Source organism: Amphiprion ocellaris, chromosome 22 (assembly GCF_022539595.1).
Source record: "Amphiprion ocellaris isolate individual 3 ecotype Okinawa chromosome 22, ASM2253959v1, whole genome shotgun sequence".
NCBI lineage: Eukaryota > Metazoa > Chordata > Actinopteri > Pomacentridae > Amphiprion > Amphiprion ocellaris.
This window is the reverse complement of record NC_072787.1, coordinates 1829852-1850902: the sequence shown is the minus strand read 5'-3', so window position 1 is coordinate 1850902 and position 21051 is coordinate 1829852. Positions and strand designations below refer to the sequence as shown.

General features: G+C 39.6%; 1 protein-coding gene across 1 annotated transcript; it reads left to right on the top strand.

The window, feature by feature from the left end:
• The first annotated feature begins 740 nt into the window (after nucleotides 1-740).
• Nucleotides 741-19928, top strand: trdmt1 (tRNA aspartic acid methyltransferase 1). The gene is made up of 11 exons (XM_023299994.3): nucleotides 741-842; nucleotides 3230-3339; nucleotides 5924-6000; nucleotides 7155-7226; nucleotides 9506-9571; nucleotides 11304-11373; nucleotides 11466-11549; nucleotides 11907-12232; nucleotides 14399-14456; nucleotides 16752-16881; nucleotides 19423-19928. The coding sequence occupies exons 1-11, from the start codon at nucleotides 779-781 to the stop codon at nucleotides 19521-19523; spliced, it is 1158 nt and encodes a 385-aa protein (XP_023155762.2). The 5' UTR covers nucleotides 741-778; the 3' UTR covers nucleotides 19524-19928.
• The last annotated feature ends 1123 nt before the right edge of the window (nucleotides 19929-21051 follow it).

The following is a 21051-nucleotide window of genomic DNA, read 5'->3' as shown; positions in this document are numbered from 1 at the left end:
TTATCACACCTACACCACACGTTCCTATTGCTGTTTGCTTCTACACTGAACAAAAATGTAAACGCAACACTTTTGTTTTTGCTCCCATTTTTTATGAGCTGAACTTAAAGATCTAAGACTTTTTCTATGTACACAAAAGTTTGATTTCTCTCAAATGTTGTTCCCAAACTTGTCTAAATCTGAGCACTTCTCCTTTGTCGAGATAAGTCAGTCATATGTAGCGATTCAGCAGCCGTGTTAACAGATAGCTGGGCAAAAAGAGCAACCAAGGAGGAAACAATACAATCAGATTTACCACATGGAAAGTCAGGTTATGACTCTCATTAACAAATCAAAGAAATGTGTTAGAGGGTTTGTGAAACAGGAAAGAAGGGGACGACTTGTTTTATTCAAAGGAAAGTGGGAAAAGTAAGAAGACACTCAAGTGGCACAAGAAGAGACTCAGTTGTAACCTGGCTAAGACTCGGACACTGCAGACTGAAAAGAGAGATGGGGACTGTGAGTATGGCCAACTAGAAGCTGTGACAGATGTTCTTCTTAAGTTCAAGCTCTACTCATCCCAACGGAGGAAACTATAGAGACCAACGAGCTGCTGGACTAACGGTTTTTAATCTTTGCTCTCCACTTAACTTGGAGGAGAAATAGATGATTCTCTATGGACTATGAAGAACGTCCAGTAGGTGGCAGCAACACGCCAGTGACGTCTAATAGTCTGCCTCATTCAATGAAGAGGAAGAAGAAGAAGCAGCAGCAGCGGAAGAAGAAGAAGAAGGCTGTCATGGGGGAGCTACGGGTGCTGGAGCTGTACAGTGGGATAGGAGGGATGCATTATGCTCTACAGGGTGAGTGTCTCCATGTCAGATTGATCTTTAGTTCATTTTACACTGTTTTAACTGGAGCGTGGTTTCAGATCGTCTATTAATGAAGCGGACTAAATCAGATCAACTAGTTCCTCTGTTCCTCGTTGACTTCCTTCAGAAATATCTTTGACTTCCAGTCCACGTGTGAACAGAACCTTCCCATTAACGGACACAAACAGGCTCACACCTAATTATAAACGATCACAGAGAGCAGATCAGTCAGAACCAGGACCAGGACCAGGTCCCGGTGTAGACCTGCATGTCTTCACATCAGACTGAAGAACTGTTACACACAGCTGTTTAGGATGATTTCTTAGTAGTTTATTACAAACCTGCAGCATCAGACAGCAGTAGGATCTAGAGAGAGAGAGCTAACTTCATTTAATTAGAAGTGATCCCAACACGGAGAAAGAGCCAATCAGGATCTATAATCCATCCATCATCATTTATACACTACTTTATCCTCATTCGGGTCATGGGGGGCTGGAGTCTATCCCAGCTGACATGTTTTTGGACTTAGGGCTGCACAGCTGCTCATTGGTTTGCACCGTCGGCTTGCAACTAGAAAATCCCTGGTTTGCATCTCAGCCTGGATCTGGGATCTTTCTGCATGGCGTTTGCATGTGCTGCCTGTGCATGTGTGGGTTCTCCAGCTTCCAGCCACCATTCAAAGACATGCTGAGGTTAATTAACTCTGCAGGAAGGAGTTCTCTTTTCACTGAAGTACAGGTGTTTAATAAACATGTGAAGTGTATTTATATTCCCTTCTTTCTTGAATATGTTTGCTCATGCAAAATGAAACAAGATTAATATAGATTAAAAATGAATGATTTTTAATCGTGACTAATCTATACTAATCCACAGAAAACATGTGATTAATCTGATTAAAAATTTGAATCGTTTGGCAGCACTAATTTAAACATGATATTGAAGGAATGCTATTTGATCCGACACTGTCCCAGCTGACTGAGGGTGAAGGCAGGGGACACCTGGACAGGTAACAGTTTATCACAGGGCTACACATAGAGACAAACAATCACACTCACATTCACACCTACAGACAATATAGAATCTCCAGTTAACCTCAGCATGTTTCTGGACTGTGGGAGGAAGCTGGAGAACCTGCAGAAAACCCACATATGCACAGGGGTCTTCTAGCTGTGAGGCAACGGTGCTAACCACCACGCCACTGTGCTGCCCCAATACAATATCATGTTTAAATATATGAAATTTAAAGTGTAACAGCTCTGATGTGTTGCTGCCACACTAGAACTAAGCGGCTGCATTGAATTACAAATATAATTTCTAACACGTTACATTAGCTGTAACAGAACAGTAACTAGTCTGCTCATCTGGGCTCATTCTAGCTAACTGAAGTAACTTTACTGCCCCTGAAGCAACCATGTTGTGTGACTGCAGCAGTGTGAGGCAACTTCATTCACACACCAGCCCCTTTTCTTTTCTCATTTCTGTATTCGCGCATCCTCAGTTCCTCTCATCAACTCCTCTCCATGGGTCTTAGTCCCGCCCACCAGAAATTCGAGTAGAGGAGATGCGAGAAGAGAGGAGTTGAGGCAAAACATTTTTAGCAACAAAGGTCCTCCAAAAGAGGTGTGGTACACAAAATACTACTACACATATACAGAGTGTCATATAATATGAACGAGTGGTATATATCATGTACACACACAGTTGTCAGTCCTGATTCCAGCATGGTTTGTCTATTCCAGCTGTTTGTCATCCCTCTTTTATGTCATGGGTGAGGGAAAAAGTCCATTAAGGACAGGAAGGGATGATACACATAAGCATCCTCGCTAATGACTCCTCCAGCAAGCCTCCTCAGTCTTCCCTCCTCCAGGAGACGTCCTTGGTGATTTTACACCACCACTGTTCAAGTAACAATGCAGCAGAATGTGACTAGAATGTGCAGATGTCATACATAAAACAGCACTATACAAATGAAGAGTGACACATATTAATAATTAGTGTTATGTATCATTTACATTATTCCAACTGTGTGTCGCTTCTGTTATGTCATTGGTGTGGTAAAGACTTCATTGGTGATACACTTGTGTTTCCTCACTACCGGCTGCTCCAGAAAGTCACCTTAGTCCTCCCTCCTTCACATGCATTTTAGGAATTTAGACATTGTTTATAACAAAGGACCAGGATCCATTCCAGGTCTGAAACTGCTGAAATGAGATGAGCCTGTAGTACTGTCAGATTCTAAAGGAGCTGTAGCATTTAGTTTTGTGTCAGCATTCATTTTCCACCCTAAAGAGGCTGTACAAGAAAACTCTAGAGATTGATAAATTGGAGGCTTTCATGTTGAGCTTAAAATTTGAACATGTGATATTTTTTTCTTCCAGAGAGTGACATACCTTCCCAGGTCGTGGCTGCCATCGATATAAACACAACCGCCAATCTAATCTACAAGCACAACTTCCCTGACACCCCCCTCTGGAACAAGACCATCGAGGTTGGTGATGATGTGGACTTTAGGCATGACTGCTCACATTTGAATAAAACTGTGATTCAGACTAACATGCAGTTCAATCAGTTTGTTGCTTTGGAATAGACTGGCAACCTTTCAGGGTGTTGGACTGCCTTTCATATCCCATTTTTTTTAACCTTTTTTTAGCCTGAGTTCTGTATCTGGATGATGATATCCGTTCCATGAGTCTTTGCATTTTCAATCTGTTCTTATTGCCTACCTTTTGGCAAATTAGTTGAGCTGAGTGTGGCGACTAGACAACAATATGGATGCCTCTGTATTTCCATGGATTACAGACTTTGTTAAACAATAGTTGGCAAGACAGTTCTCCAAAAGTGAAGCCAAAATATTACTGAAATGGGCGAATTTTTGCAAATGTTGTCACTGCTGCAAAATGGCAGCACATCTCTACTTATGGACAATGGGAAGAGGGGCTGAGGCATTTTTATAAGATGACCTTTAACTTGTGGGGCAGAGGTGTTTTTTTTCTCCCAAGAAGTGGTCACATATGGCCTGCACATATGGGTACTATCTGATCATAATACAAAAATATCTGAAGACAAAGACAGTTTAAATGTAGAGAGAGGGGTGGACAGACAGACAGACTAAGGAACAAACAGTCACAGTTTAAAAACTAGAAGTCGTATAGAAAAAGCTCTTTCACCATGTGAACCACAATCTGGTTTTGAACACACTGATGTATTTTCATGTACATTCTGTCTATTATGCAGATTTGATGGCAGATTTGAGAAATTCACTGTTTCAAAATTTCACCTGGAACCTGGAGGCTCATATACAGGATGTCCCTAAAGTCTGGACACATATGGAAAGATAACCGATGAATTTAATGCACGTCATCCAAGGAGGATTCCACTTGACTTATCCACAGTGGCAAATGTGGTTAAAAAGTTTAAAGGAACAGGCAGTGTCATGGACAAACCCCATTTTTGGACAACCAAATGTATCAGACCAAACTAAAGAATTGGTCGTGATAGCCCCAAAACATCACTTCCCTAAGCCTAACCCTATCTTTCCATATGTCCATCCTTCACGTCCACTGAGAAGTACCAGATCAACTCTTTCTTCTGTTGACGAAGCCATATTTACTCTGTGGAGGCAAAAAAATTATAGTTAATGAGATTTCCTATGTGTCCTGACTTTAGGGACACTCTGTATTGTGGGAGTGAATTTTGGTTGGGACACTCTGCTAACTCTAGAACTACGTGTTTTAGGGTTAGCTGAGGGTTGTGAGTGTCTATCACAATGACACTCACATTGGGTGAAAGAAAGCAAAAATGCCAACATTTTATTGTATAATTTGTTCATGTAGAGTAAAAATTGTGACAAGGAGACAAGGTTAACTGCACTTCAAACAAAAAATGCTAAAACGTAAAATCTGAATTTTACAAATTCATTAAACACTCAAAATCATAAACCTTTTACACCGGACTGCATTAAATCCGTAAAAGATATCAAAATACGGATTTAGACAAATAACATTCAAAGCAACTTGACCTGTTTAAAGTTTGAATTTCAATTTTATTTATATAACACCAATTACAGTCAAATTGTCTCAAAACACTTTACAGAACCCATATGCCTGAACCCCCAGAGCAGCCCTAAGGCAACAGTGGCAGGAAAACACCCTTTTAACAGGGAAAAAAGCCTTGAGCAGAACCCGGCTCTAATGTGGGGGAACCATCTGCTGCTGGCCGGGCGGGTTGAGAGGGACAGAAGAGGTAAAGGAAGAGAGGTAGAAGGGTGGAGAGGTGGAGGGATGGGAGAAGAGGAGGGTGGGAAACAAGGAACATATAACACACAGTTGGATACATGTATGATAAGCTAGATGATACATACAAAGTACAAGCTAACATTGAAATTGATTCATATTTTACTGATATGATGTATGACTCTGGCATTAAATATACTACATATATAGCTGGAAGTAAAATTCAAACAGTAAGTAGATGAGCATATCAAGTATAGTGAGGGCAATGCAGAGTCAACTGGTGGAAATTTAACAGGTGGAGACTAGGCCTTTTGAATGAAGTTTCTGCTACAAAATACGCCGAAGCTACAGTCATTTCAGTGGGGATTTTTAGAACAGTTTTTAACAAATTTCGTAAAACCCGTGCAACGAATTGCTACCAAATGTCATCGCACATCATTCCTGATTAAGCTGCACATTGCGATGTATAATTTGTAGAGGTTTTCTCAAAGCTGTGGGAGGAGTTAGGCATCGAAAATGATGTCAGAAGACTCTATAAGAATAAGCCCAAGGAAAAGTAATTGTGCTTCAGTGCTTATGCATTGGCAAATCTAATCATCAGATGGATTCTGATTAGAATGCAGTGCCTGTGCACTTAATATGCACATAATATGCATTTTCCCTCATCCAGAATAGTTCTCCTACAGATTGCATGTTAATATACCAGGTGTTAAGAAAGGCTCTAAGGTTCCCGTGATCCTTAATGAGAATGAGTCCATATCGGAGATAAAGGTGGCACTGGCCGGCATAATTACAGTAATTATTAATTATTAATAATTATTGTGTTTGTTTCTGTTTCAGGGCATATCATTGGATGACTTCAATAAATTATCTTTTGATATGATTTTGATGAGCCCTCCTTGCCAACCTTTCACCAGGTAGATTGTAGACACACACACACACACACACACACACACACACACGCACACATGCACACATATACATACATAAATGCACAGCTGGGTGACAAATTTAAATGGATTCCCTCACTGGGTGTTTCGATGATGGTGGTGGAGTCTGCTATCAAGCACATCAGTCCAAATGTTCCCATAAGTGTTCAAGTGGGTTGAGATGTGATGGTTGTGAGGATGATTCACATCACTGTCATCAAAACATTCATTGGTCTCTAGAGCCTTATTGGTGAAGGCTTTGTTATCCTGTAAAATCTCACTTCAATCGGGATGGAAGGGTTTCATCATTTAGAATAGTTTTTTTTTTTACAGATTTCCAGTGAAGAAGGACTCATCTGACCATGTCACTTTTTTCTGCATCTCTAGCCAGTGCCCCTGGTTTTTGTACCACTGAACCTGCCAAGTCATTCAGGTTTTTTCTTGTAGAAATTCTAGAGTAAGACCATTTTGGTGAATTACAGTTGTTGTGCATCAGCAAACTGCTGATCAAAAGCTAAATTGCCACTTTGCCAGCTTAATTCAGTGTGAGTTGAGTTTTGATCAGCCTTGCTGTCATTTCTCTCCTTACATGATGCAGGTCAGTAGACAAGGCACCATGTGGAGTTGCTTTTGGTCGCTTTTGTCTAGTAACAATTTCAATATTTATTTTTTTCAAACAAGTTAGTGGCGTCCTCGGTGTTGACAGAAACATACAAAATGCAACGTAGCTTTTGTACTTTTTCAAACTAAAATGTCACTGCTGGCTTTGATTAATTTAGGTCTATTATGAATACTGTATGGTGCACTTGTCTGAATGGATACTTTCTAGTTCTTTTATGCTTGAGAGTAAATGGTTTATTCTTCTCTTATTGACAGTATGCAGACCAGTGGTTGAAAATATAATCAAATTCGCAATATGGACCACTGCAACATCCAAATAGAGCTGCAGATTTATGATAAATGTAAAATGTGTCATATTACTTCAAATGATGCATTCTGATGTTATAGAGCTCCATCAGACTGTAAATTAAATTCTCCAGACCTAAGAGAGTATGCTTGTCTGGTGCAGACCACGGAATAAACAGCATGTGTACCAGTAAAAAATAATGTTCTCTCTGTTTCCCTGTTTTTCCTCTGTGTAGGATTGGGCTTCAGGGGGACATTACTGATCCAAGAACCAAGAGCTTCCTCTACATCCTTGACCTCCTGCCCAGGTCTCAAATAAGTAGGCTTTTTATTGCCTTCTGGCCAACCAGAGGGCAATAACAATTTAGAAAGAAGTGCAGTTTTCTATCCAGAAAAGCTGTTGTTAACTGCAACTTGTACTAGTCAGTCATAACATTAAAACTATGTGCAGTTCCCCCTAGTACCAGTAAAACAGCTAAGGCCTGGGCATGGGTGGGAGTGTCCTTTGGTATCTGGGCATTTTGGGTCCAGTGAGTTACAAAGTGGGGCCTCCATGGATTGGACATGTTCCAGCTGGACCAAATAAGTTTCTGTTGAGCTTGGAGGCCAGGTCAACGCCTTGCTCTTTGTCGCACTGCAGAAGAAACTGATGTGAAACAACTCAACACAGCTGTATTCACGTCACCTGTCTCTGGTTTTAATGTTGTGACTGGCCAATGTTTTTATCATTAACAATGTTTTCTGTGACTGTTAAGCAAGCAGCTGCTATATTGTGGTTGTGCTTGTTGTAACCTACGGTTGTGAACAAAATTTTACATACACTCGTAAAGACAGATATATCAGGACAGTCTTGAGTTTCCAATGACTCTTAAAACGCTTAATATTTTTTTTGTGGCTGAATCAATGAAACACATGTCTTTGCTACACATGTCACTTTGAGTGTTTCATAGATTTATTACAGGTCTTCTGAAAATGTGACAGAATTGGCTGTGTCAAAAATATGCATACAATCAATTAAATGTCCTCTGGGTGTTTTCATCTCAACGTGGTACTTTTGGTAGTCACCCACAAGCTTCTGGCAAGTTTCTGGTTGTATCTTTGACCGCTCCTTTTGATAGATTTGATGTAGTTCAACTGAATTTACTGCCTTTCTGACACAGATGGTTTCTTCAATACAGTTTACAGATTTTTGATGGGATTTAAGTCAAGACATTAGGCCAGTCTGTAAAGATAATTGTTGATAGTTTTGGTCTTTAACCACTTTTATTGTGTGTTTTGAATCATTGTCTTGTTTTAACACCCAACTGCCTCCAAGACCCAACCTCCTGGATGATCGTTTTAAGTTTTCTTAAAGAGTGTGGATGTAATCATCCTCCTTCTTTATTCAATATATTTTGTATGAAGCACAAGTTCCACCGGCAACAATACAACCCCAGAGCATAATACTACCACCATCATGCTTGGTGGTAGGTAGGTATCTTGGAGTTGAGGGCTTTACCTTCTCCCCTCCTACCATATTTCTGGTCATTGAGGCCAAATAGCTTGATTTTTTTGGTTCATCTAACTACAGACTTTTCTCCATAAGGCATTTTCTGTGTCCATGTGATCAGTAGCAAACTTCAGTCAAGGCTTAAGGTGGCACTTCTAGAGAAGGACTTCCATTTTGCATGGTAGCCCCTCAGCCCATGGCGATTTAAAACATGTTTGTGTGGACACCAACACCTGTGTTCCAGCAGCTTCTCAGTCCTGCTTTTCAGTCATTTTTCTTCCTCTCTTGACCATCCTGACCAGTTGTTTCTCAGCAGCAAGTTATAGCTTGCATTTCCTTCCTGACTGTGGTAGTGATACAATTACACCATGCATTTCATACTTACAAAAAATTGTTTACACAGATGATTTTGGACTCTGTAGCTACTTCGAAATGGCTCCAAGTGACTTTCCTGACTTGTTCAAGTCAGTAATTTGCGTTTTCAGATTTGTGCTGAGCACCTCAGACTTTCACATTGTAGTGTTTCAAGTTGTGTCTGATGAGTGTAATAGTCAGTGAGTGACAACACTGGAAACTGCCATAATATACATAGTCTTTGAAAGTGCATGTAAACTGTTCTTCAGAACTGTATATTGTAGATATAGCTGTCCAGAGAAATAGGTTAACCAGATCTTAATCTTTCACATCTTTGTTATAACTGTTTGTTATACAAATCTTAGATCTCATCAGATATTCTGAAGTGCATACAAGTGAATGCAAATGAAGAAAAGGGGAAAATACTGTCACTTCACTCAGGGCAAAGTAGCAAGGTGCAACCGTCTCATGAAGTCACTGCTGAAGTTGTGCAGAAATGTGTTCCTTGGTATCCATTTTTGTGTTTGACCACTTTGTTTAAATACCACACTGAATCAGCTCAAATGTTACACAAAAGTACCTTGTATCAAGCTGTTATTGATCATGGTAGTTTGGTGTACAGTGGACAGGGTACGGGATTTGAAATCCAAACACAGATTTATTATGATGCCATGGATCAATGTTTTCTGTCAGTGAACTCTCTCATTGTTTCTTCCCCCCTTTCATATTCCAATGTGTGGCTAGGCTGTCCAGGCTGCCCCGCTTCATCCTCCTGGAAAATGTGAAAGGCTTTGAGACGTCCTCAGCCAGGTAATGATGGGAGTAGAAAAAGTCTCTCAAAAGGCTTAAAACGTCATTATATTAGTAGGAAACAACATGCATAGTAGGCAAGTGGCATCGACATAAACTGCCCTGTCATCAACAAATAGATACAGTGCTGTGAAAAAAGTATTTGCACCCCCCCCAACAATATCTCTATTTTTGCATATTTGTCACACTTAAATGTTTCAGATCATTAAAATTAGTTTATTTTAATATAAGACAAAGATAACCCAAAAAAACACAAAATGCTATTTTTAAATGATTTAATTTATTGAAGGATAAAGACCATCCAGCCCCACCTTGCCCTATGTGATAAAGTCTCAACAGAATGACTCATGTGAAGTGGCTCATGCTAATGACCACCATTAGCATACGAGGGCTCGGTGAAACTCACATTTCAACGACCCCCTTTGTCACTCCCTGGCTCCCAACGACCATCGTTGAGGAGCCAGGTGGGCCTTGGCAATGGTCGTCGGAATGTGAATAACACTGACCACACCTCACAGAGGTTATAAGCTGAGGCAACATCAACCACCACCAGAACTGAAGAAGCCTCTTGGATGAGAGGTGAAACGTCTTCAAGGAACCTTCTTAAAGTCCAGTTGGATTGATTTAAACAACTTTGGAAAATCAGAAATACTTTTATTCAGTACCATACACAGAAGACTCAAGTCTCAGTTGGTCCACTGTCACCCAACATAAAACCCACCGGCAAAAATCTGGAAGTTATTTTTGATTCCAATTCAACCTTTGAAGACCACATTACAGAAGTTATCCAGCCCTGTTTTTCCATGTCCCAACCATCTCCAAACTAAAAACAGTTAAAGTCCAGACTAAAATCCAACTGAGGTACTGTGGCAAGAACTTTAAAGGGGAGTTCATGCTCAAAAACCATCTTATGTTACCGGTAAAGATTGATGAAATGCTCTGGCAAACCTTTCCCTGCAGTTCTTGCTTGCCCAACCAGTTATTAGGTTCATGAGGGCATATACTTTTTCACGGGGGTGATATAGATATATCTTTAATAAATCATTATTTAAAAATTGCATTTAGCATTTTGTGGGCTATCTGTCGAATATTGAATAAATGTAAATAATGATTTGGAACATTTAAGTCTGAAAAGTATGTAAAAATAGAAGCCATCAGGAAATACTCTGTCACAGAACTGTACATTGTGGTCAGTGGAGTATTTGGTGCATGCCTCACTGGCACTTCAATATCAACTTTTACTATTTGTCTCTATGTATGAGCACATCTATAGACATGCACCACTCTATTTGGGAAACATGATGTGGGTTTAGTACCTGTGCTTTTTGTATTTTTTGTTTATTTATGCCAGAGTGAGAACGTAAAAATGATTTAATTTCAAGTTCAAGCAGTCGCTGATTATGAGCGAGTTGTAATATAAAAAATATTTGAAGCCGTCATAAAAAGTCCCATCTTTAGGCACATATTACAACAAAAAAGTTGATAATGCAGTAGTCATGTTGGGATGTTTTTTGGGCTACATTTAGTTGCTTGTATGAAGCGAAATGTATAGAATGCTTTTTAATATGAAATACTTTGTGTAAAAAGTGAAAACAGATTTTTGTTGAGCTTTTATCACTGATTGAACAGTTGTGACAAGTTGCCCAATCCAAGTAGAACAAAGTTCTGGAGTTAATATTGTGCTAATTGAAGGAAAAATGACCCAAAATCATTTTATGCTTCCATTCTGCAGGGAACGCTTGGTGAAAACGCTCACGGAATGTGGATATGAATTTCAGGAGATCATGGTTTCCCCTCCAAGTGTAAGAAAGACATACTGTAGAACTCATCTGAAGATATGTGTTAATAAATGGATGTAAAGGTGGAAAGTATATTTATGTTGTTCATTTTCCAGGTTGGGATCCCAAATTCAAGACTGCGTTATTTCCTGATTGCCAAGATTTCAACTGGACAGTTGAGCACCCAGACAAGTTTAAAGGTGAGGCTTTAAGACCACAGGCCTGCTGTCATGAAATGGATCAAAGAAACCTCTCAGTGATGGTTTCCAGTGTCAGTTAAATCTACACACGTGGACTAAATTCTTGGTATCCCGTGGTTAATGAAAGAAAAACCCACAATGGTCACAGAAATAATTTGAATCTGACAAACGTAGTAATAAAGAAAAATTCTATGAAAATTAACCAATGAAAATCAGACATTGCTTTTGAACCGTGGTTCAACATAGTTATTTTAAAAAATAAACTCATGAAACAGGCCTGGACAAAAATGATCAGCTATACTGTCTGAAATCATACCTAGTAATGTGGGATCCTAATATACTAATATCTCACCTTAGATTTTAGATGCCTTTCCACATGCTGCCAAGAGTGATTCTGCTGAGAAGCCCAAAGTTTTGAGTCCTACCTGTCAATGTACCAGCAAACCAGAGGAGGAAATGCAGAGTGGAGGTGTCCTGTATAAATTAGAGACACGAACGGAGTCACAGAGGAAGATTGATCAGAACAGTGATCTGTCTGTCAGGGAGATCCAGGACTTCTTGGAACCACAGACGGAAGTCAACATGGAACACTATCTGCTTCCTCCTAAAACACTGCTACGATATGGTCTTCTCTTGGACATTGTTAAGCCCAAATGCAGGAGGTCTGTCTGCTTTACTAAAGGGTGGGTATAGTAACTTTCATCTAATTGTCGCCATTTTCACTGGTTGTTTCATCATTGCAATAATTGAGTCTTTCTTGCTCAGGTACTAGCATTCAAAATGAATTTAAAAAACAAATATTTTCTGTATTGTTGAAGAAAACACAAGAAATCAAAAGTTTGAAATGAAATTTTGGATTTGGAATTTCTTTTAGATTCGTTCAGGTGGCCACTGTTTGTCTTAATGACAGCTGTGCATACTGTCATCAGTATTTGTGATGCAGACACCTACAATGACTTTCCATTAACAGGTGTGTCTTGTAAAAGGTTGGTTGGTGTTTTTTTTCCACTTTTTAATAAGACAGTTATTTGTGTTGCGCCAGCATAGTGTTGATATATTCAACTATTGTAGCAATCTGTGCTATAGCAAGAACTGTTCAACTACGAATAGAGAAATTATAGCCTCTCATTACTTTAAGACATGAAAGTTTTTCAGCCTGGATAGTTTCAAAAACTTTGATTGGTTCTTCAAGGGCAGTCACAAAACCCTACAAGCACTAGGATGAAACTGGCTTATGCCAGGACTTTCCCAGGAAGACAAGACAAAGAATTTTCTGTGATGCAGAGGTCAAGTTCATTAGAGTTACCCGCCTCAGAAAAACCTAATTATAAACTATCATCTTGCATAGTAGTGGTTTAGGTAGTCTATGTGCCCCAGAGTGAGGCCGCTTTGCAGCAAACAACTTTACACCATTTATTAGTGTGATTCATTTTACATTGTTTAATTATATGCAATACATTTTTTAAATACTTTTTATGTCCACCCTTATTTTTGTTGGAAGAGGCAACATTCATGGCAACAATACAGCATGGTACCAGCAAATGATATTCTTAACAGGTTAGTCTTTGCTGGAGCAGCTTTGGTGCTCAGCCATTCACTTAGAAATATCGTCAAGGTGTAATTTGACATTTAAGTCAGGAGACATACTGACCCTGGTCATAGTTTTTACTTTTGTCTTTAAAAACTGTTGTGTGATCGTTGCTGTGTTTCACCATCATGCTGGAAAATTCCTCTCCTGCTCTCCTCATTTGATATTTTGTACATTTCAGCAGTTTGGTTTTGCATCTGTTGTGGTATTCATATGTGTAATTACCCTGAAGCCTTTTGTATCTGTGCAGCCCTGTATCAGTTCACTCCTCCTTGTTAATTTCAGTCTATGTGCTCCTGGTCCATGTAGTGGAGCAGGTAGATGTGGATTTGTGGTTGAATCGTGCACTTTGTGATATAGGCATGTAATATGGCATAAATGTTGCTTATTGGTCAGTTTTTCAGAAAAAAATGCTAGCCATGAAAAAAAATCAATATAGCGGCCATTTTTCAAGATGGCCATCAGATGGGTCTCTGTTACAGGGTTTTGCTCCGATGTCATTGTACAAGTTAAATTTGCTGAAATATTTTTGATTTATTGCCATAATAATACTGAATTTGAGGCAGAAATACAGTGATTGCACTGTGAACCGATTTGGCATGATGTAGGGCCCATTCCCCACCGTAGATAATCACATGAAATCCTTCGTTTTTAGGCTTTTTTGTGGTATATCACAGATATTGTCTTGTTTTGTTGAATGGACTGCTTTTAGCTCCAAGGGCTGTTCATTGTTGATTGATTCAGTCACAAAAGAAGTCATTTCATTGAATAGCCCCATGCCGCATGCTAAAATGAAATAAGTCACATGATTATCCACCGTGCTTATAGGCCTTACGCAGAAAGGCGACTTAAAGAAAACTAAATTTACAATTGACCGATTCAAGGTCCAAATTATTGTCTGTGTTTTAACAGAGGCCCATTTGGTGGCCATCTTTAAAAATGGCCACCATGTTGAATTTTTTTTGGAGGCTAGCACTTTTTTCTGAAAAGGTGACCTATAAGGAACATTCATGCCAAATTTCATGCTTATATCACAGTTTGCATGATGGTTTGCCCAATCTCAATCTGCTCCACTAATGGCAGGTATGCTGTATTCCATCTGATGTGCACAATTTTATTTTGGTTACAGAGAAGGAGGGATGCATGTAGCCTTTATGATTTAGCTTAAAAAGGTATAACTCATCCATTCTTTTCATAGTAGGTTGGTCACTTCTGTACTGATGATGCAGTACTCCTAACTCAGTGTCTGTTTTATCCATAGCTATGGGCGATATGTGGAGGGAACTGGCTCAGTACTGCAGAGTTCAGTGGAAACTGAGGTAGGGTTTGATTTCTGTACTGGTATCAACTGTTATTTTTTTTAACCTTTATTTAACCAGGTAAGTTAGTTCTAGAACTGATTCTCATTTTCAGTAACGACCTGACCAAGAGGTGGCACAAGTCTGTGATAAATTGTATTAGTTTGCAAGTTGGTACATAACTGTTGACAGTGATTATAGATCCTAGTTGCTGTGCCGTGGCCTGGCTATGTCCTGAACAGTCCCAGCTCAGTCATGGCTCTGTTGCAAATACAGTGTCTAATAGAAATGTGTAAGCAGTGGAGTGTCTGTTTTTCAGCAGTCAAATATGATTTAATTGCCCGTGTTTTTTCAAGCAAACACGTTTGTGTGCAGAAATATAATAGCCTTTAGTTGCTTGAAATACTGGGCGCCATACTTCAGTTTTAATTGTCAGTTTTGAGTCATGCAGCACATCTGCATGAACAACGGAAGCAAGAATCAACTATGAACTGATTGAGTTTCTGCTTGAATGTTGAAAACAACATTAATGCAGTGATGTTGAGGGTGTTTTGTAGAGTGTTCCAGTTTGCAGCTGCAAAGCAGAAGGAGTTGCAACCAAGAGTAGTAGTGGTTTTGGGAATGATGAGCTTGATGTAATCACTTGGCCTAGAACGGAAAACCTTATTGGCGAAGTGAAGAAGAGATGATTGGTAGGATGACATCTTGCCCAGGATAGTTTTGCATATGAAAAGAAAGCAGTGGTAGAGCTGGTGTGTATGAAGGGAGGACCAGCCCACCATTTCCTAGAGATCACAGTGGTCAGTGTGGATAGGAGCATTCATGATGAAGCAAATGACTGAATGCTGAGGAGTGTCCAATTTTTTGAGATCGGTGTTTGATGCCATTTTGTGGATTCCTAGCACAGGATTGGAAGTATTATCATCTTGACGAGGGTGAGTTTGGTGGTGTGAGTGAAGGAAGCTTTATTGTGGAAGAGAAAAGCTAATCTGGATTTGATTTTTGTCTAAAGGTTATTGATATGAGTGGTGAAAGACAGAGCTGAGTCCAGCCAGATATGCAGGTATTTGTAGGTTCTTACAAACAGCGCTGAAGGCGTCATATTTTCCATCGAACAGCATGCATTTAGTCTTAATGTTGTTAAGGCTGAGGTGGAGTTGATGAAAAGACTGCTCTACAGAGGTGATGCTGAGTTGAAGGATGGATGCCGCTGATTGGAGAGAAGGGTCAGATGAATACAAGATGATGTCAATGGCATATAGGTGGATCATGGAACTGCCAGCACCTTTGGCTAAGTCATTGATGTAGATAGAGAATAAGGTTGGGCTCAGGATGAAGCCCTGAGGCACACCTCAGGGCACTGTAAATGGTTCTGACACGGTGTTTTCAGTCTTCACCTGCTTGAGAGTTAGTAAGATAATTGGTGAACTAGTCACAGCAGATAGCATAATTGAATAAAACGGAATGAAATGAGCTACCTGGTTGATAGGAAGTCTGACAGTTTTAGTGATTTGATGAGACATCTCTGGGCTGTAGAGTGAAATCCATTGTGCTGTCATCGTGGGACATGGTCGTAGCTCTGGGTGAAAGCCTGGGTCTGTGATTGTAACAGAATGACAGTTGACAGTGACCAGAAACCCAATGGAATTTTGTGAGGGAATGCATGTCTACTGCAATAGACAGAATATCAAATCAGTCAAAAAGTTTTACTATCAAGGAGCTGCAGCTGCTTGGCCTCTACAGTGTTCATTGTGAGTGCTTGGTTCGTGGTGCACCAAGGATTATTGCACAGTTTAGCCACTGAAGTGTGGCAGCCAACAGGCCTAGTGTTTCCCTCCGTCATGAAGCCTCTAAAGTATTGCTGGACAAGTGAATGTGAAATGACTAACATCATAGTACGAGTGGGAAATTGTCTAAACATCTTCATACAATGAGTACAGAAGATCTTTTCATTCGCTCTCAGATTATGAAGCAGAATTGTGACTGGACTACACTTAAGCCTTAGAAAAATATTCAGCCTACGCCTTACAATAATAACAGTGCTATATTTTCATGATAACCCTGGTAAACATGGATATATGCTTTGAATTTGCTAATGTAAAAGTTCTTCTGCATTAGTGGAATATAAATTCTTTTACAGATTGAGCAATTTCTGTTTTAAAGCGCATATACAGTCACTAGTCATTGAAGGATGTGGAATACATAGCCATGAATAACACATTACTATCTCAGTTTAACCGACTACCGAGTGATCCAGCAGACCAATAGTAATTTTCCAGTAGTGTACCTATGGCCTTTGCTTTGTGTGCTTTGCAGGTTGAGAGTGTGTTCATGGGTCTGGACCAGTGTTCTGAAGAGGAGAAACTCCAGCGGTTGTCAAAATTAAAGCTCCGATATTTTACCCCCAGAGAAGTGGCCAACCTCATGGGCTTCCCTCAAAGTTTCTGTAAGTCAAAAGCCATAATTCTTGAAATCTAAATAATGGTTTGCCTTTTTTAAAATAGATTTTTTCTTCTTTTTTCTTCTTTCAAAATGCTCATTGGTCATCTATGTCGAGGAGACTGCAACATTTTTACACTCCAGCATCGTAAAAAGTGGTTCATAGTGTTGTCTAATGAGATACAGTGAAGTTTAATCAAGCAAGCTGTGGCTAGAGTGGAAATTTCCACCATCAAAAGCAGTGGATGTTACTTTAAATGGCAGGTAATTCCTATAGAACAATTATGATTTTATAATTTCCCCTGTGTAATAACTCTAATAACTCAATGGTTATTTATGTGCCATGTTTCACTAACCTGTAGAGATTTGGCTTTTGCTATTCAGAAAACAGATCCAGTAACTAGACTTCAATGAAGTTTGAAGGTTTGTCATAGTATTCAGTTAATAATGTTCTTTTTTAATGTAATCTAACTCGCTAAAGAGACAGCGATAATGGAAAGCACACACTTGTTGGTGAGTCAGAGAGAGGGAGCGTGTATGTTACAAATTTCACTGAATAATGAAGTCTCAGTCAACATTAACAACAAGCAAATAACATGTAGTATAGACAAATCTGTTTAATGCACTTGTATTCTGTATGAAATGGCAGCAATCCCAATACTGCATTAATAGGAACATAGATCCTAATTTTGTGACCCTTCATCTTCTTATAGATTTCATGTTTAAGTAGAACGCTTTTTCTTGAGTTATTGCTAATCCTCTTTTTATATACAGCACTGGAAAGAAAAAATAATCATTCTGAATGTGTGTAAACATTTGTTAACTAGAAAAGCCCTCAGAGAGTGCAGTACTCCTCTAAGGCTGTTCATTCCCCCACATGGCATTGTCAGAAATGCAGCATTTGTTTATTAGTTACTGATGATCAGAAATCACAGCAACATAGAATGTGGCCATTTAATATAGATGAACCCACAAAGCCGCATCACTGCCAAAATCTAATCACTTGGTCCTTGTCATTTCAGACCTTCACTGAAAATTTTATCCAAATCCGCTGAGTAATGTTGCTAACAGACAGAGAGACAGACAGACAAATGGACACTGATCGTCACATAACTCCACTGTGTTCCTGCTAGAGTAAAAACTGTTACAAAGAAATTATCCATCCAGTGAGCCATTCAAATTACAAGATGAATCACTGCACATAATTACTCCCCCAAGGAACACGGCGGAGTTATGTGATGATTGGCGTCTGTCCGTGCACAACATTACCGAAAATGGAATAACAGATTTGGATGAAATTTTCAGGGAAGATCAGAAATGACACAAAGACCACCTCATTAGATTATGGCAGTGATGCAGCTTATAGTCTGGATCCACAGATTTGTTTAAGATCTCTGTGTCATTGCCAGATAGCAGCATGGCATCACTGTAACCATGACAAGTGAACACTACATCAGCTTCCTGCTGATGATCACATGATTGTGATCCTACTATAAATCCACCACTGAGGACTTATCAGGACTTATCTGTCGGAAATCATACAAGGAACGACAGATTAAATTGTGGGGGTGTTTCTGAGTCCCATCAGTTCCCGCCGCCCGCTGCATATTTAGGTCACATGATTCTGTATCTGTACATAAAGTACACATGCGTAACACACGCCTGTGCTCAGCACAAGATCATTGTTTGTGGGTACATCTTTATTAAATGACAACATTCTATGTTGCCGTGATTTCTGATCATCAATAACTAATAAACAAATGCTGCATTTCTAAAACTAAATAATAAAATGCTGCATTTCTGACAATGCCATATAGGGGAGTGCTCCGAGTGCTTTTCTAGTTAGTGGGATGTCATTATTGAGTTCGAATTCCTTCTAATGTTGTTATGGTTAGGGGGGGGAGTTGAACCCAAGGTGAGTGCGGCACAGAGCAGGCAGGGTGACAACTAAAACGGGTCTTTATTCACAAAAACTAATTCCAAAACGCTACAATGCCAGCTATGGCCAGAACTCACAATGTTCAGGGAGGGGGGAAGTCAGGCTCCAGAGCAGCGACAGCCTGGGGCTCACGCCGGCCCATCGGGGCAGTCCAGGAGGGGGGGAAGGTCCACGCCCTCTCTCGACTAGGGCAGCAGGGGTCCTCGTCCTTCCACAAAGGACGGTGGGGGGAAACAGGCTGCTACCGAGGCTTCAGCGCTGCGGCATCATCTTCTTATCAGCTGGAGACAAGACAGTATGGCAGTATGGCCCCATGTCCCCTGCCGTGTGAAACCGGTTTTTATAGCAGCAGATAGAATGAGCTGCAGATGTGAGGCTCTCACAGCTGCAGCTCATCCACTAATCAGCAGCTGCAGAGAACCTCACAGACCGGAGACACACTGGCAGTGGAACGGATGGCCGAGCCGATGGGCTAGGCCCATGACAAATGTTTTTTATTTTGTCTGTTTTGTGTACTATTGGGCTTTTTTTATGCTACTGAATAATTACGTATCACATCGTTTACTTGTGTTGCTTATTTACCTAATTTGGTTTGAATGTATTTTGCAGCCTTTCCAGAGCAGATCTCTACCATTCAGCGATACCGAGTGTTGGGAAATAGCCTCAATGTTTTGGTCGTGTCCAGACTCCTACAGCTGCTGGTCTCGTAGCACTTTGGACGTTCTGGGGACGAGACCTTTTTGTGAGTGAGTGTGATTATATATGACTGGGTTCTCTGGCTTGTGGATGTGTTTAATAATGTATTATGTTGTTTTCGTTGGGGATGTTAAGTGGTCAAATGTTGGTTACATACATTTCTTCCATGGAGCTTCAGACGGTAGGTGTCTCCCTGAATGCTTGTTTTTTAGGAGCAGAATTCTTCTTTTTTTTAACATTTTAAATCTAAAATGGTTATTTTGTGCTGAAATGTGTGCAGCACTCGAGGTTTTTATATCTATAAGTTGAAGTCATGAAAATCTTGTATTTCCATCATTTATCCACATTGTGCATCTTTTGTTTGCCTCTCTGATTCTCCATATGTAATTTCTGCATCAGAATAAATACTATTTATGAAATTACAGTTTCTATTTGTTTTTAGTAAACTTAAACTGCCATTGCTTAAAAGAATCATGGTGTCTGTTTTCCTGTATGTCAAAGGATTGACTGCATGTGGCAACACTGGAAACTAAGCAGCTTACAGAAGCTCCAAAACCAAGCATATGCAGTGTTTAAATACATAACTGTGAATACAGAACAAGGAAACTATTAGGATTCATGTTGTTCAACACATGTATAAATAACACTGAGAGTATTAGACTCAAATGGACAAATATTTTTATACCTGAATAAGAAAAAGAAAAATTTACTTTCAACTCTCAAAGGATTTCTTCTACCAAGAGCAATATTCAGATAAATGCAAAAAAAAAAAAAAATCTGAAGAAATGCTAAGAAAATTTAAATATATAATTATGGTTTCTATAAACTGAAAAGCAAAGACAGAAATTGAAGAAGACATCTAAGAGTGTAAATCCTGTTCAAATACGGACACGCTTTACTGAGGTAATAACATTATGCCATCATCTCTAACTAAAAGATGCAGTTCTTTCTAATCTGGTTATAAAATGAACTGTGAACACCAGAACAATATCAGCTCTGCATGTCTTACTAAACTAAGTGTGCATTTTATTCATTAACTGGAACAAATTCTAACTCAGAATACCATTAGTGCAGAATGTATTTGTGCCAAACTTACGGTGGCCGAGAGGTGCAAACCACCGTACAAACTGCACTACCAGTCAAAGGTTTGGACACAGTTTCTCATTTAGTGTTTTTTCTTTTTTTCATGACTATTTACATTGTAGATTCTCACTGAAGGCATCAAAACTGTGAATGAACACATATGGAATTAAGTAGTAAATAAAAAAGTGTGAAATAAGTCAAAACATGTTTTATATTACTACATATATGTATATTCATACAACTACTTAGGTGTGCATACCGACAATGACTTAAGCTAGCATACAAAAGTGGCGAGTGTCTGTGCCCAAATCCACCATGAATTTCCTCCATCAACTCAGGCTGTTTGGTGTCTGTGAAAATATTATGTTGATTTTTTACCGAGCAACAACTGAGTCTGTGTTACAGCAGCACTAGCTGGTTTGGAAATTCGACTGTGAAGCCAAAAGCTCAGATACTTAA

Coding starts and splice junctions, on each gene's coding strand:
- trdmt1 (XM_023299994.3), top strand. CDS start 779: ATGGGGGAGCTACGGGTGCTGGAGCTGTACAGTGGGATAGGAGGGATG. Junction 7,227..9,505: donor ATCCTTGACCTCCTGCCCAG/GTCTCAAATAAG, acceptor ATGTGTGGCTAG/GCTGTCCAGGCTGCCCCGCT. Junction 9,572..11,303: donor TTTGAGACGTCCTCAGCCAG/GTAATGATGGGA, acceptor TCCATTCTGCAG/GGAACGCTTGGTGAAAACGC.